The sequence below is a fragment of the Macrotis lagotis genome, chromosome 1 (assembly GCF_037893015.1).
Source record: "Macrotis lagotis isolate mMagLag1 chromosome 1, bilby.v1.9.chrom.fasta, whole genome shotgun sequence".
Lineage (NCBI taxonomy): Eukaryota > Metazoa > Chordata > Mammalia > Peramelemorphia > Peramelidae > Macrotis > Macrotis lagotis.
In genome coordinates this window covers 87,399,341-87,415,176 of record NC_133658.1, presented here as the reverse complement: position 1 = coordinate 87,415,176, position 15,836 = coordinate 87,399,341, and the positions used below count along the sequence as shown (strand labels likewise).

Below are 15,836 nucleotides of genomic sequence, written 5' to 3'. Positions count from 1 at the left end.
TGAACCCAGGTACTCGTGACTCCAGGGCCAGTGCTTTATCCACTGCACCACCTAGCTGCCCTTATTTTTTAATATAATGTAAAATTTCATATATATTTTATTTGTAAATATATTTTACTTTATATTTGCAATGTAAGCATTATCTTGGAGTCTTTAGGGACAAGTTATCATTAGTTATTATAAACCTTTAATGAACATTCTAAAATATCCTAATCAATGTATTACATTGCCCTGGGAGTTCCCTGGTTGAGGACAGGGCCTCCTTTTTGTCTATTTCCTGTCTAACCGTGGCTGGCACACAGTAATAAGTACTGAATAAATGCTTAATCACCAACCACTTATGTTTCAGGACACTATTGTGTGAGTAGAAAGGGGAGAGAGATGGTAGAAAGGAGAAAGAGATGGAAGAAAGTCATCACACTTTTAAAACAAAATAAATTTTAATTTATCTTTGTTTTTAAAAATACGTAACATCTTGGAGGAACAACAGAAAATCAGAGGTTAGTCAAAACCTAATATGATAATCACTGATCTAAAAGCCACAGAAGGAATCCATGGAGAGAAGGGATAACTATAGGAATGGATAAAGACTTTCTTCTTGTATGAATAATCTTGGATTTAGAAGGGATTTTTGGAGGTCATTCAACATTCTCTTGCCATGCAGTATTTAAAGACAATGTTGGATACTAAGATCAGTCTGGCTATGTATGTGAGAGATGCCAACTCTTTTTGGAAATAGAAGAAAATAAAGGAAAAGAAGGTCCTAGGATTCACTATAAACTTGAAAATGGACAGTGAAATGAGCATAATCCTAAAGAAATTATCTCCACTGATGACCTGACCTTGATTCTCTAGCCAAGCAGCTTTCCAAGTTAAAGTAAATTCATTCATCCTGGGGTCCTCAGATTTTATTTGCAAACAGATTATTTAAATCACTGAACTACTTAGTAGTTGCCAGGAAACTTTATCTTTAGTTTATTAATCTCCAAACAAAAAAACCCACTTAGGTTTTTATGCAATTTTGTAGAAGTTAATTATTTCGATTAGTTTTTTAGTGACTTCTCATCATGTCATCTGCAAAGAGTGATAGTGTTGCTTCCCAATTACCTATTCTTATTCCTTTAATTTCCCAAGTTAGGCATTAGTAACCACTATCTGCAATACTCATATAGATCCTAATTCAGTCTGATCAATATAGAAGGTAATTTACAAATACTTTTTTCTCAGACAAGTTTAAGAATGCCAAACGGTTCTTGAATCATAAGAGTCAAACACAGGAGATTTTCCTAATGGTCAACTAAAGAGAAGTGTCTGCTTAAAAATATATATTCAAATTTTATAATTTGACCATTAAACTAAGAATAGTCAAAATACTAATTTTCAATGTGAACAAAATCAAAGTGATATGATAAAAGAATAGGCAGCATGACAGCAAATGGAGAATCAACCCTACAAATTGGAAGTCTTGCCAATGACACAAATTGGTTGTGTGACCACTGGATGATCAGTGAAAAAAAAGTTCTATATACTCATGAAATAACAGATTTCAATGTTTTCTTCCCTTTCCTCTATAAATGGATGTGCTATTTTGCAGTGACAACTTTTTCTATAAGTTCATATCACATTTCTCCTGGTACTTAATCATCATCTCCTGGCTAACAAAGGAGGAGTATGGATTCACACAATAAAAGGGGTCATACAAGTAGGAGTTTCCCCTATATCTGTGAATATCTCCCTTCCCTTTCTCTCCTACATCCAAAACACAAAACATGTCACTGACAAGTGAATCTGTGGGTTTACTTGTAGCACCAAAGACATTTTCAAAAGCACAGAATGTACTCAGTGAACTCCAAAAGACTGAAGGCTTAATATTCAATAAATTTCACATCACTTGTACAAAAATATTCATAGCAGCCCTGTTTGTAATGGCAAAGAATTGGAAATCAAGTAAATGCCCTTCAATTGGGGGATGGCTTAGCAAACTGTAGTATGTGTATGCCATGGAACACTACTGTTCTATTAGAAACCAGGAGGGATGGGAATTCAGGGAAGCCTGGAAGGATTTGCATGAACTGATGCTGAGTGAGATGAGCAGAACCAGAAAAACACTGTACACCCTAACAGCAACATGGGAGTGATGATCAAACTTGATGGACTTGCTCATTCCATCAGTGCAACAATCAGGGACAATTTGGGGCTGTCTGCAATGGAGAATACCATCTGTATACAGATAAAGAACCATAGAGTTTGAACAAAGTTCAAGGACTATTGCCTTTAATTTAGGAAAAAACCCTGATATCTTATTGTCTGATCTTGTTATCTCTTATACTTTGTTTCTTTTCCTTAAGGATATGATTTCTCTCTCATCACACTCAATTTGGATCAATGTATAACATGGAAACAAAGTAAAAAAAAAAAGAATATGATTTCTCTCTCATCACATTCAACTGAGATCAATGTATAACATGAACCAATGTAAACACTAACAGAATACCTTCTGTGGGGGGGAGGGAAGGGGGGGAAATTGTAAAACTCAAAATAAATAAAATCTTTCTTTAAAAAAATATTCAATAAGTTTTATCACAAAAGAATAAATGAAGTCTTTGTTTCTGCAACAAATTTTGGTGTCTCACTGGGAAGCTTTAAGATGTCCCTGGATAAGATCCTGAACTCTGGATAAAATAATTTCATTTGAACTGCAGCAGTCTTCAGGTCCATAAGGAGGCTCTATGGTCAGGACCCCAGCAACACAGAGAGTACTTTGTGACTCTCCCTGTTCAGTGATGGGGATATGATTCTTCTCCAGCCAGGATTTAAGGCTAATCTTCCTTTTTTCCAGGTCCTCAGGGTTGTAGGCCTTACTCTCTTCTGGCATGAACATATGCATCAGTTTGTCTCTCACCTCCTGGTTGTCTTCATTCAAAACTTCAACAGTCTGCACGGCATGTCCCATGACTCCAGTCACAGCAACAGCGCCATCTTCGAGAAAATTCACAAGGACGATACTTTGGGAAGAGAGAAAAATACACAGAAGGGGAATGAACAAAGACAAGTCTCTTAAATTGGGAGAATACAGCTGTATACTTTATGATCCGATATCATGTCCTATTCTGTGAGTATTTTATTCCTGCCTTCTCCCATAAGCTTCATTAAGGAAAGGAACCAGGACTTATCAAGCACAAGACTGTTAATGTTTACTGAATGAAAGAATGGAGGAGGCTCTTATCACCATGGATCCACCAGAGTTGGAATAATTGATGGGCTCTGTGCTTCTTCTTCTCAATCCAGATTGTGCTAGCCCCTAATTTTATGAAGGAGGAAGAGAGGGAAAAGGCCTTAATGAAAAGGAAAATTGATGTGTTGCTTTTAAAATTGAATAAATCACTGTTTAGAAAATCAAATCATTCAACCAAATATTCATTCAATAAATATTTGGTCACTTAGCTCATTAACAGGCTGACCACAAAAAAAATAATTTTGGAGCCAAAGAAACTCTCAAAGACTTTATGAAGCAATAGAATAGATGCCATCTGCTTTGTGGCAAATGAATCCAGAATCACAAGCTTAGAGATCCTGAGAGTATTTGAATATTATTTGGATATTGAGAGCTATTTCTAGTGGGATGGAAGCTTTTGAGGACAAGGATATACTTATAGTGCCTTGCTGGCTGACTGAGGATTTCCAACTATCAGCTATTAGAAGCTCCTAAGGCTTTACCTGAAAACTTCTGGTTCAATTCTAACCTCAGCATGTAAGCAGCAGTGGCAGCACTGAAAGGCATTGAACAGTGTTAAAAGCTCTCCCTTCTGTCTCACTTGGCCAGGGGTAAACTGACTGCATGGCCCTGCACTTCACTCTCCCTACCCAGGCAACCATGAGAGTAGGGGCCTCTCTGCACTGGCAGAGGGAGGTGTCTCCAGGGAGCTCCTCAGACCAAAGAAATCCCAGGTCTGGTTTCCTCCCCCAGCAGGGAAATGAGAACTCTCAAGATTCAGTTCAACAGACATTTGTTAAATGACTGCTTCATAGAAGGCACAATGCACCAGGAAAAGAAAGATAATAATCACTCCCTAAAATCTGATTTTTTAGTTTGGATTTAAATATACAGTCATTCTGAGATTTCTAATGGATGAGAGAAAGAGGGAAAATAGTTATAAAGTCAAAGAATGCAGCACCTTGATTTCAGAGAGATCACAAGCTATGCCATACTCACTTGGCAGAGACTGGGTCTGTTGTTAAAACCCATCCTTTATATTCATTCTTCTCACTGGCTGTCACTCTGACTTCCTTATATACATAGTCTTGCCATTCTAAAGGGCTTTTCTTCATCCATTCATTCATGGTGGTCAGCTAGAACAATTCAAACAGGAGCTAGTTGAGATCTTAGAGATGAAGGCAATGTAAGCTGACTCTATGCCTACTGTGCCCACTCAAGGCCCCAACATCAGTGATTCATCTTAAGTTCTAAAGCATTTAAGAACCAAGATGTTGAACTCTTGGCAGAACTGGATTAAGACTTTATGGGGAGGCAGCTAGGTGGCGCAGTGGATAAAGCACTGACCCTGGAATCAGGAGTACTTGGGTTCAAATCTGGTCTCAGATACTTAATAATTACCTAGCTGTGTGGCTTTGGGCAAGCCACTTAACCCGGTTTGCCTTGCAAAAAAAAAAACCCTAAAAAAAAAGACTTTATGGGGAATGGGGGGCTTTCTGGGCAGCAAGGTGGGTAAAGTTATAAGAGCTTGGGCCCTGGAGTCAGAAAGACCTGAGTTCAAATCCAACCTCAGATTCATAAAAATTACCTAGCTGTGTGACCTTGGGCAAGTCACTTAACCCCACTGCCTTGCAAGAATAATAAATAAGGTGTAATTGGGAAATGTTTTACAAAGAAAAATACAAGATATAATATTTTGGGGTTTTTTTTTTTTGCAAGGCTGGTGCTTTATCCACTATGCCACCTAGCTGCCCCTACAAGATATAATATTAAGTCAATATTTAGCCAGTTGTAATTTTTTCTATTTTGAGTATGACAGTACTAGGTAAAAACTGTTGTAAAAGAAGTGGTCTACTGAAGAGATGATGAAAAAGGGTAAAAACATCGCTTGCACAAAAACATTCATAGCACTCCTGTTTGTGGTGGCAAAGAATTAGAAATCAAGTAAATGTCCTTCAATTGGGGAATGGCTTAGCAAACTGTGGTAAATGTATGTCATGGAACACTTGTTCTATTAGAAACCAGGAGGGAAGGGAATTCAGGGAAGCCTGGAGGGATTTGCATAAACTGATGCGGAGCGAGATGGGCAGAACCAGAATACTTTACACCTTAAGGGCAACAGGGGAGTGATGACCAACCTTGATGGACTCATCAGTGCAACAACTAAGGGCAATTTGGGGCTGTCTGCAAAGGAGAGTGCCATCTGTATCCAAAGAAAGAACTGTGGAATCTGAACAGAAATAGACTATTAACTTTAATTTAGGAAAAAACCTGGTATCTTATTGTCTGATTTTGCTCTCTTATACTTTATGTTTCTTCCTTAAGGATGTGATTTCTCTCTCATCGAACTTAATTTGGATCAACATATACCATGGAAACAATGCAAAGACTGACAGACTACCTTCTGTGGGGTGGGGAGGGAGTAAGATTGGGGGAAAATTGTAAATCTCAAAATAAATAAAATCTTTACAAAATTTTTAAAAGTGGTGTCGTGTCTGGCCTTCAATGTCAAGCCAAGGCGGGCCACATAGGATTCGAGCTCTAAAGGCCCCGAAGGGGCGGGCAGGGCCCCTCGCGCCCGCGGCACGCGGGGCACGGGCAGAGGCGGCCCGGCCCGGCCCGGCTCTGCCGCGCCCCTCCCCCCGCGGGGCGTCACGGGCGAGGCCCGGCTCCGGGGCGGGGCCGGGCCGCCCTGCTCTCGGATTGGCTCTCCGCGCAGTGTGGGTGGGCCGCCCCGCCCCCGGCGCTCCCGGCAGCCCCCGCTCCTCTCCCACGCACGTGCTGCCTCAGGGCGGCGCCGCGGGGGCGCAGAGGCGGCAGGGGCCGCGCCGCACGTGCCCGGGGGCCGCGCCCCGCCCTGCCTCAGTTCCCCTCCCCATAAAAGGGCACAGAGCAGCTACCCAGGTGGAGGCGACGCGCGCTGGGCCGGCCCCCCCTCCCCGGGCCGGGCCCGGCTCCGGCTCCCTTCACTCACGGGGCCTCCCGGCGGCGGCGGCGGCAGAAGCGAGGCGAGCGGCCCCGGCGCTCGCGAGGCTCCGGACCGGCGTGCTTCGCGGCCCGCGTCACTTCCTTTACCCAGAATCCCCTCGTGTAGCCCCGCCCCTGACCCGAGGCCCCTGGGACGGGGCGGGCCCGCGGGTCCGCGGTGGCGGGAGCCGCGGAGGGGCGTGGCCGCCGTGCCCCCGCCGTGCCCCCGCCGTGCCCGCCGTGCCCGCGGCCGCTAGCCGCCTCTTTGTATGATCTCATTTGACGTTCCTTCATGGGCGGGCGGTGGGGCCGTGTCCCGCCCAGGCCACGCGGCTGCCTGAGGCCGCCCTTGAACCCCGGGCCTCCCCACTCCGCCCCTGACTTACCCTCCCGGCTTCCCGCAGGGAGAGGCGCGGCGCCCCAGTGTTTTGGGGTGACTCGGGAGCAGCGGGGGCCCCGGGCGCTGACGGGAGCCGCTCGTGCCTTCCCTCCCCGCAGCCCTGCTTGCTGCGGCCCGGCCCCCCGGCGCGCCGGGAACCGAGGGCCGCCCGGACGGACTGCCGCGGAGGCTGGGGCCACTCCCGGCCGTGACCTTGGCCCAGGCCCCGCCCCCTGCCCGCCGCGCATCCGGGACATCTCCGGAGTCCCACTGGCCCCGGGCGACCCGGGGGGGGGGGGGGGACCAGGGGGCCGGGGACCCCGCGCCCCCGCGCGCACATCCTCATGTCCGAACACTGCTCTCCAAAAGTCAGCTTTCCACGATGGAAGACTAGCGAAAACCCTCCCGTGCCCAGCCGTGAACAGGGAGCGTTTCCTCAGCTTGGACATCCTGCCCTTGCCGCATAGCCTCCTTTTTGATCCTCTTGCTTAATCCTCCCTCTTTATCGCTCCCTTTCTTGTGAAATGCCTTTCTTTTCTCAATTCTATGGAGAGAATGTTCAGTGTTCCCCCCACTCTAGGGTAGCGAGTCCTCCGATATGGATTATTCATGTACAGTAGTATTAAGGTTATGGCCATATTCATCAAACTGCGAAAGAAAAATCAGAACAAAAAAGAAATAACACAAGAAAGAAAAAAACAAATTAAAAAGAAATGAAAATAGTATATTTTGACCTTCATTCTGACCCCCCACAGTTTTTTCTCTGGTTGTGAATGGCATTTTCCACGGCAAAGTGGATTCCTTAGTATGATAATAGATGACTTTGTTTTCCACCTTCTATATTTGACCCACGATTACCTGGCAGTCTGCCCCCTCCACCTGTTATCCCCCTCTCCTAGCTCAAGCAAGCCTACATTTCCCAAGAGGTAAAGAAAATCCCTTATTACTAGAAAGGCACAATAATAACTCAAGTTTCTGTCATTTCTGTCATTTTGAGGGGGGGGGTGAGAATTTTACTAAAATAATTTACCAATTTTACTAAATAACTTACTAATAATTTACTAATTTTACTAAAACAATTCATTTTAGGATTTGGTTCTAAAATATAGGCAAAGGGCGGGGCAATCAAATTGCAAACCCTTTTATGCCACTGCTAGATTTATATCCCAAAGATATAAAAAAGGACCTACATGTAAAAAAAAAATTATTTTCTTTATTTTCTTTAGGTTTTTTAACAAGGCAAATGGGGTTAAGTGGCTTGCCCAAAGCCACACAACTAGATAATTATTAAGTGTCTGAGGCTGGATTTGAACTCAGGTCCTCCTGACTCCAGGGGTAGTGATCTATCCTCCATGCCACCTAGATGTCCCTTATTTGTAACTTTTATTGGGAACTACAAGAATACTACCAGAGTATTCTCCAAAAAGATTTTACAAGTTTGCATTTCTACCAGGCAATGTATGTATTTCTCCTGAACCATAGCAGGACTAATTATTTTCATATTCTTGCCAATTTGATGGGTATATGTAATGGTACCTTAAAATTAATTTAAATTATAATTGATTATATTAATATGCATCTCTTTGATTATTAGTAAGTTTTTCAGGTGGTTAACAAATTATATATTCATATCCTTTGTTCATTTATCTGTTGTGAATTGAGTTCCCAGTTACTTTTTCATTGTTCCTTTTTTATTTCAGATGTCAAGTTTTTTGACAGACTACCTAATCACTTGAAGATGTTCTAGTGGGAATTCCCTTTTGTGTATGAGTCATTTTGTTTTGCAAGGCAATGGTGTTAAGTGACTTGCCCAAGGTTACACAACTAGGTAATTAAGTATCTGAGGCCAGATTTGAACTGTGTATGGGTCATATTAAACTGTTTTCCTTCATTGCCACAAAGCTCCTTTGATCCTTTTAAATTAATTAAAAGATTTATTCATGCTTACTTTAACATCAAACCTGGACAGCTAAGTGGTACAGAGGATAGAGCATTGGCCCTGGAGTCAGGAGGACTGGAGTTCAAATGTGACCTCAGACAATTAACTAGCTCGGTGACCTTAGATAAGTCACTTAACCCCATTTCCTTGCAAAACAAACCAAAAAACCTCCCAAACCTCTGAACTTGAAAAAAAGCCTTTCAAACCTGGTCCTACTTCTAGGGCTACATAGTAAGGTAGCTTTCTTTTTCTTTTGTGTTTTTTTCTTTCTCTTAGTTCTTTCTTTCCCTCTTTCTCTTTTTCTGTCTCTTCTCATTCCTTCTTGCTTTTCTTTCTTCCCTTCCACCCCACTCCCACCCCCCCTTGGTCTTTGTTTGGGTCAGATTGATTCAGAGTGAATGTAAATGGAAATTGTTTCTGTTTTGACCAGAAACTCTGAAGGTCTTACCTCCCAGCTTAATATTTTTCTTGGAAGTGGTCATTCTTTGCCTCATCTCTCTCTTATCTAACTTTAATCACTTGTTGAGCATCACATCAGCCAAAGTGTGACCTGTAAGATCAACCAATATGACCAGAACTGATAATGATCAATGTTGGAGGGGATGTAATAAATCTGGGACACTAATGCATTGTTGGTGGAGTTGTGAAAACTGATCCACCCTTTCTGGAGAACAATTCTGAACTATGCCCAAAGGGCAATAAATTGTGCATACTCTTTGATCTAGCAACACCACTACTGGGTCTGTACCCTAAAGAGATCATGAAAAAGGGTAAAAATTCTACATGTACAAAAATATTCATAGTAGCTCTTTTTTTGTGGTGGCAAAGAATTGGAAAGCAGGGAAATGTCCATCAATTGAGGAATGGTTGATTAAATTGTGGTATGAATGTGATGGAACATTACTGTTCTATAAGAAATCACAAGGAACAGGATTTCAGAGAAGCCTGGAAAGACTTGCATAATTGATACAGAGTGAGGTGAGCAGAATCAGAACATTGTGTACACTGATGGAAACATGGGGTGATGATCAATCATGATGAACTTGTTCATTTCAACAGGGCAATAACCTGGGACAATTTAGGGGACTTGTGATAGAGAATGCCATCAGTATCCACAGAAGGAACTGGGGAGTTAAATGAATACCAAAGCTTATTATCTTCAGTCTTTTAAAGTTGTCTTATGTATTATGTAATTTTGTTATCTTTAATTTTTTTCTTTCTTTTGGATCTGGTTCTGCTTTCACAACACATTCAGTTTCTATGTTTAGCATGATTACAAATGTAAAGCTGATATCAGATAGCTTTTTAAAAGGGGAGAGGGAAGGGAGGGAGAAAAATTGTAAAACTCAAAACCTTGTAAAAAAAAAAGATTGGTAGAAACTATTGTATGTAGTTGGAAAAACAAAATATTTATACAATTAAAAAGGGTGACCTGTGAAAGACCTAGCTTTTAAAAGGTCAAAGTCTTCCACTACATGCAGGGGTCTTCTTCAGTCATCCCAGCTCTTTCAGCAAAGAGATGGGTAGAAAAAAGTCAAAGGAATAGTTTCTAATTCTTGCTCTTTTCCTTTATCCAGTCTTTCCTATGGGGCTCTCTTCCTCAGTGTATAAGATGAGATTATATTGCAAACTCTCTTGGTTTCAGGACATACCACCTCTAAGGCCCAGCAACCACCCAGCACTGTGTTCCTGGATAGGCCATCCAATCCTAGCCCCTTGCAAGTAGTAAAAAAGAAAATGTGTTATATCTGACCACTCTCCCCCCATGGTCCATCCTCTCCTCCATCACTCACATCCCCACCCCTTCCCCCTGTCTGCCCCCTTCTTACTCCAGATGCCTATACCCCATTGAGTATATATGCTGTTTCCTCTCCTAGCCACCTCTGATGAGAGCGAAGATTAGAAGAAATTATTGGAAAAGAAATGAAAGCACTAAAGGGAAAATAGAAAAACGCTACAGAAGAAAGAATTGAAAGGGAATTAACAATTTAGCACAAAAGAAAAAAAATGTAACCAACCCCCCCCACTGTTTGACCATTAGAATGGATTAAATGAAAATTAATAATCTGATGAAACAATAAGAAGTGTTTTAAAAAATCAAAGTACTGAGAAAATATTAAATGTCTCATATCAAAGACACCTGACTTGAAAAACAGATCAAGAAAAGAAAAGAAAATTTAAAAAAAATCATTGGACTACCTAAAATCTTGACCAATCACAGGATAAGTGGAAGATTAATTCAGCAGAAACTTTTAGAAAGAAAAAAAAATTCCCAGAAACTATTATATCCCAAATCCAGAACTCTGAAGGTCAAAGAAAAAATACTGCAAACAATAAGAAAAAAAATTCAAGTACCAAAGGATGAAGAGTCAAGATCATGCAAGATTTAGCAGTTGCCTAGTGGAGAATTTGGAATGATATTCCAGAAGGCAATATAAGCTTATAATCAGAAGCAACTTACCCATAATATCTGCATATAATATTAAGGGGAAAATAGATCTTTATGTTTTTAATTAATTTTTATTAAAGATATTGAGTTTTACAATTCCCCCCATCTTACTCCCCCCCCAATAGAAAGCAATCTGTCAAAAATAGATCTTTAATGGAACAAAAGACTTCCAAGCATTCCTGACTAAACAACAACAGTATAGACATTTTGAAATAGAAACACAGCAATCAAGGGAAGCATGAAAATGCCTCTACAAACTATCTCACCATGGAATAACTACTAACTCCTCTAGTCCTTTTCCTCTGGTCAGTTCTTTCTGAAACCCCCATTCCAAGGAAGTGCCCAGAGCAGTCTTACCCACTCCATTATTATTATTTTTTAAAATTTTTCAGCATCCATATGTAGATTTTTAAGCTACAAAATTTCTTCCACCCTCCCTTCCCACCCCCATCCCCTCAGCAGCGAAGTCAGGTTAACATTGTACATACATATTTTTGATAAATGTATTTACAGATTAGCCATTTTTGGTATGAGGAATTTGAATTAAGGGAAAGAGATACATAAGAGATAATTTTTATAAAGTGTTTATCAGATTCTGAAGAGGTTTTTTTTTTTTTTTGTCTTTTGTTTTTCTTCTCTAGAGGGGGATAACATCGTCCATAGCCTGTCTATTAAGGTTGTCCTAGCTCTCTAGACTGCTGAAAGGAACTGTTTCCATCAAGATTGTTCATCTCATAATGCTGTCAATGTCTACATTGTTCTCTTGGTTCTGCTCCCTTCGCTCAGCATCAGATCCCATAAGGCATCATGCTTCTCTAGAGTCCCATCATTTATGGTTTCTTACAGAATAATAATATTCCATAGTATTCCTGTACTATATAACTTGTTTAGCCATTCCCCAATTGATGGGCATTCCCTCAATTTCCAATTCTTTGCCACTACAAAAAAAGAGCCATTATGAGTATTTTGGAACACATAGGACTTTTCCCTTTTTCTATAATTTCTTCTGGATTTAGACCTAGAATTGGAATTGCTGGATCAAAGGGTATGAGCAATTTTATTGTTCTTTGGGAATAGTTCCATATTGCTTTCCAGAAAGGCTGGATCGTTCACAACTCCACCAGAAATGCATCAATATCCCAATCTTCCTACAACCTCTCCAACATTGATCATTTTCCCTTTTTCTCATCTTAGCCAACCTGATAGGTTTGATGTGATAGTTGTTTTAATTTGCATTTCCCTAATCAGTAATGATTTGTAGCATTTTTTCATATGATTATATATAGCTTTAATTTCTTCATTTGAAAACTGTCTATTCATATCCTTTGACCATTTATCAATTGGGGAATGACTTGTAACCCTTATAAAGTTGATTGCAGTTCTCTATTTTTTTTTCTTTTTTAGGTTTTTGTAAGGCAAATGAGGTTAAGTGGCTAGGTAATTAAGTGTTTGAAGTCAGATTTGAACTCAGGTACTCCTGACTCCAGGGCCAGTGCTCTATCCATTTCATCACCTAGCCACCCCCTTTTCTCTCTGTATTTTAAAAATGAGACCTTTATCAGAACTCCTAGTTGTGGAGATTGTTTCTCAGTTTTCTGCTTTTCTTCTAATTTTGGTAGCATTGATTTTATTAGTGTGAAAACTTTTTAATATAGTCAAAATCTTTCATTTTGCAGTTTATAATGTATTCTAATTCTTGTTTGATCCCAAATTTATCCCCTTTCCATAGATCAGATAGAATATTTCTTAGTTATTAATTTATCCATGGTGTCATCCTTTATGTCTCAATCCTGTACCCATTTTGACCTTATTTTGATATAGATCTCAGATGTGGGTCTATGCCTAGTTTTTGCCATATTATTTTCCAGTACTCCCAACAGTTTTTGTCAGCAAGTTCTTATCCCAGAATCTCATGTCTTTGTGTTTGTCAAACAGTGGATTACTCTTGTCATTTACTGTGGTTTCTTTTGACTCTCTCCTAATCCAGTGATCCATTACTTTATTTCTTAACTAGTACCAGGTAGTTTTGATGACTGCTGCTTTATAGTATAGTTTTAGATCTGACAGAGTTAGGCCACTTTCCTTTACTTTTTTTTCATCACTTCCCTTGTTATGCTTGCTCTTTTGTCTCCAGATGAATTTTGTTATTTTTTTTAGCTTGGTGGTTATTTGGTAGTTTAATTGGGATTTAATTTGGGTAAAATTGTCATTTTTATTGTATTAGGTTCAATCTGACCATGAGCAATTGGCATTTTTCAATTTAGATTGGACTAATAGGTGAGAAGTGCTTTATAATTGTGTTTATACAGTTTTGGGGTTTGTTTTGGGAGGTAGATTCCCAAGTATTTTATGTTGTCTATAGTTACTTTGAATGGAATTTCTCTATCTCTTGTTCATATATATGGAAATGCTAATGATTTATGTGGGTTTGTTTTATATCCTGATACTCTGCTTAATTTGTTAAATGTTTCAAGTTGTTTAGATGATTTCTTTGGGTTCTCTAAACCATCATATCATCTGCAAAGAGTGAAAGCTTTACTTCCTGATTGCTAATTCTGATTCCTTCAATTTCTTTTTCTTCTCATATTGCTACAGCTAGCATTTCTAATTCTATATTGAATAGTAATGGTGATAATGGGCATCCCTTTTCACCCAATTTTATTGGAAATTCTCCGATTTTATTCCCATTATATATATTTGTTGATGTTTTTGATGAATTTATTATTTTAAGGAAAACTCCAGGGCAGTTAGGTGGTATAGTGGATAGAGCACCGGCCCTGGAGTCAGGAATACCAGAGTCCAAATCCAGCCTCAGACACTTATTACCTGTGTGGCCTTGGGCAAGCCACTTAACCCATTGCCTAGCCAAAAAAAAAAAAATAAAAATAAGGAAAACTCCATTTATTCCTAAACTTTCTGGTGTTTTTAATAGGAATGGATGTTGTATTTTATCAAAGGCTTTTTCAGTATTGAGATAATCATTTCTGTTGGTTTTTCTATTGATGTTTTCAATTATGTTTCTAATATTGAACCATCCCTGCCTACCTGGTATAAATCCTACCTGATGATGGTATATTATGCTAGTAACATTCTGTAGTCTCATTGCTAAAATTTCATTTAAGATTTTTACATTCTTCATTAGGGAGATTGTTTTGGTTCTTCCTGTTTTAGGTATCAGGACCATGTTGGGGTCATAAAAGGAATTTGGCAGAACTATTTTTTATAAGAGTTTATGAATATTTGGTAAAATTTACTTATTGTAAATAAATCCATCTGGACCTGGAGACTTTTTCTTAGGGAGTTTATTGGTTTCTTCAGTTTCTTTTTTCTGAAATGGAGTTATTTAAATATTTTATTAGCTCTTCTGTTAACCTAGGGTGTTTGTATTTTTGTAAATATGCATACATTTCACTCAAATTTATCAGCATACAGCTCAGCCAAGTAGCTCTGAATTATCTATTTCCTCCTCATTGCTGGTTAGTTCACCCTTTTTGTTTTTAATACTAGTAATTTTTTTTTTTTTTGCAAGGCAATGGGGTTAAGTGGCTTGCCCAAGGCCACAGCTAGGTAATTTTAAGTGTCTAAGGCCAATTTGAACTCAGGTCCTTCTGACTCCAGGGCCTGTGCTCTATCTACTGCCACCTAGCTGCCCCCTATTTTTTTTTAAATCAGATTAACCAACAGTTTGTCTGTTTTATTTTTTTCATAAAACCAACTCTTAGTTTTATTTATGAGATCAATGGTTCTCTTGCTTTCAGTTTTTTTAATCTCTTCCTTGATTTTCAGAATTTCTAATTGGGTATTTAATTGGTGATCTTTAATTTGTTTTTTTAGCTTTTTTAGTTACATACCCAATTCATTGATCTCTTTATTTTATTCATATAGGTATTTAGAGATATAAAGTTTTCCCCTCAAAACTGCCTTGGCTGCATTCCACAAATTTTGGTATGATGTCTCATTAGTATTATTTTCTTGGATAGAATTATTTCTGTTATTTGCTCTTTGATCCACTCCTTCTTGGCTTATAAATGAAAACTGAAAACTAGTGGGTGGCCAGTGAATCAAATGGGAGAAGATTGATGATTCCAGAAACCTGAGAGGGAATTAGATTGTAGGGAGGAAAGAGTGTCTTCCTTTCTTTCCTCTTCCTACATGTTACCAGAGAGACTGGATTAGTAGAAAACAAGGCATCCATCAGGAAGTAGAGTTAGACCTGCCCAGGGAAACAGAAGATATCTTGAGAAAGACAACCTAGGGGGCAGCTAGGTGGCGCAGTGGATAAAGCACCGGCCCTGGAGTCAGGAGTACCCAGGTTCAACTCTGGTCCCAGACACTTAATATATTATTACCTGTGTGGCCTTGGGCAAGCCACTTAACCCCATTTGCCTTGCAAAAAAAAAAAAAAAAAGACAACCTAGGCTTCTGGGATGGAACTGACCAGCTAACTTTCCAAAAGGCTTGCAAGTCCCATCACTGTTGGCGGCAGTGTCCAGGGAAACTGAGTGGCATCCCTGGAGCAGCAGTGGCTGAGGGAACAAAGAGACATGTGGAGGATAAGCTAGATGTGCAGTTGTAAGGTGGCTTCAAGCACCCACAGAGAGTTACAACTTAAAGGGTTCTTCATGAGGACTCTTCTAGTACTAGAAGCATGTTCCTGACTCTTAATTTGAGCCCACTCTCCCCTAATAACCTCATATGTGCAAGGGGAGAGTGCACCCTCCAGTTGTGGGGGAGTCGTTTCTGTAACTACTGAATTGTTATAACACATGAGTTAAATGTCTTTTCTTGGGGCAGGGATGTGGGGTGGGAGGGTGGGGGGAGCAGAACTGAACCTCACTTCTGATTGCAAAAGGTGAGCACATACAGGTTTGCTCAGCTCTGCCTCCCC

At 40.1% G+C, this 15,836-nt stretch overlaps 1 protein-coding gene across 7 annotated transcripts in view; it reads right to left on the bottom strand.

The window, feature by feature from the left end:
- Nucleotides 1–418: 418 nt before the first annotated feature.
- Nucleotides 419–15,836, bottom strand: part of GEMIN6 (gem nuclear organelle associated protein 6) — a 52,305-nt gene continuing 36,887 nt past the window's right edge. For 3 of the 7 annotated variants that reach the window (XM_074204164.1, XM_074204182.1, XM_074204173.1), the window contains 2 exons: nucleotides 4,214–4,350; nucleotides 419–3,005 (listed from right to left, as the gene is read on the bottom strand). In XM_074204164.1, the coding sequence (XP_074060265.1) occupies nucleotides 2,630–3,005; nucleotides 4,214–4,350 (513 nt within the window). In that variant the 3' untranslated portion in view covers nucleotides 419–2,629. The other 4 variants (XM_074204201.1, XM_074204193.1, XM_074204208.1 and 1 more) reach the window with 4 other exon arrangements.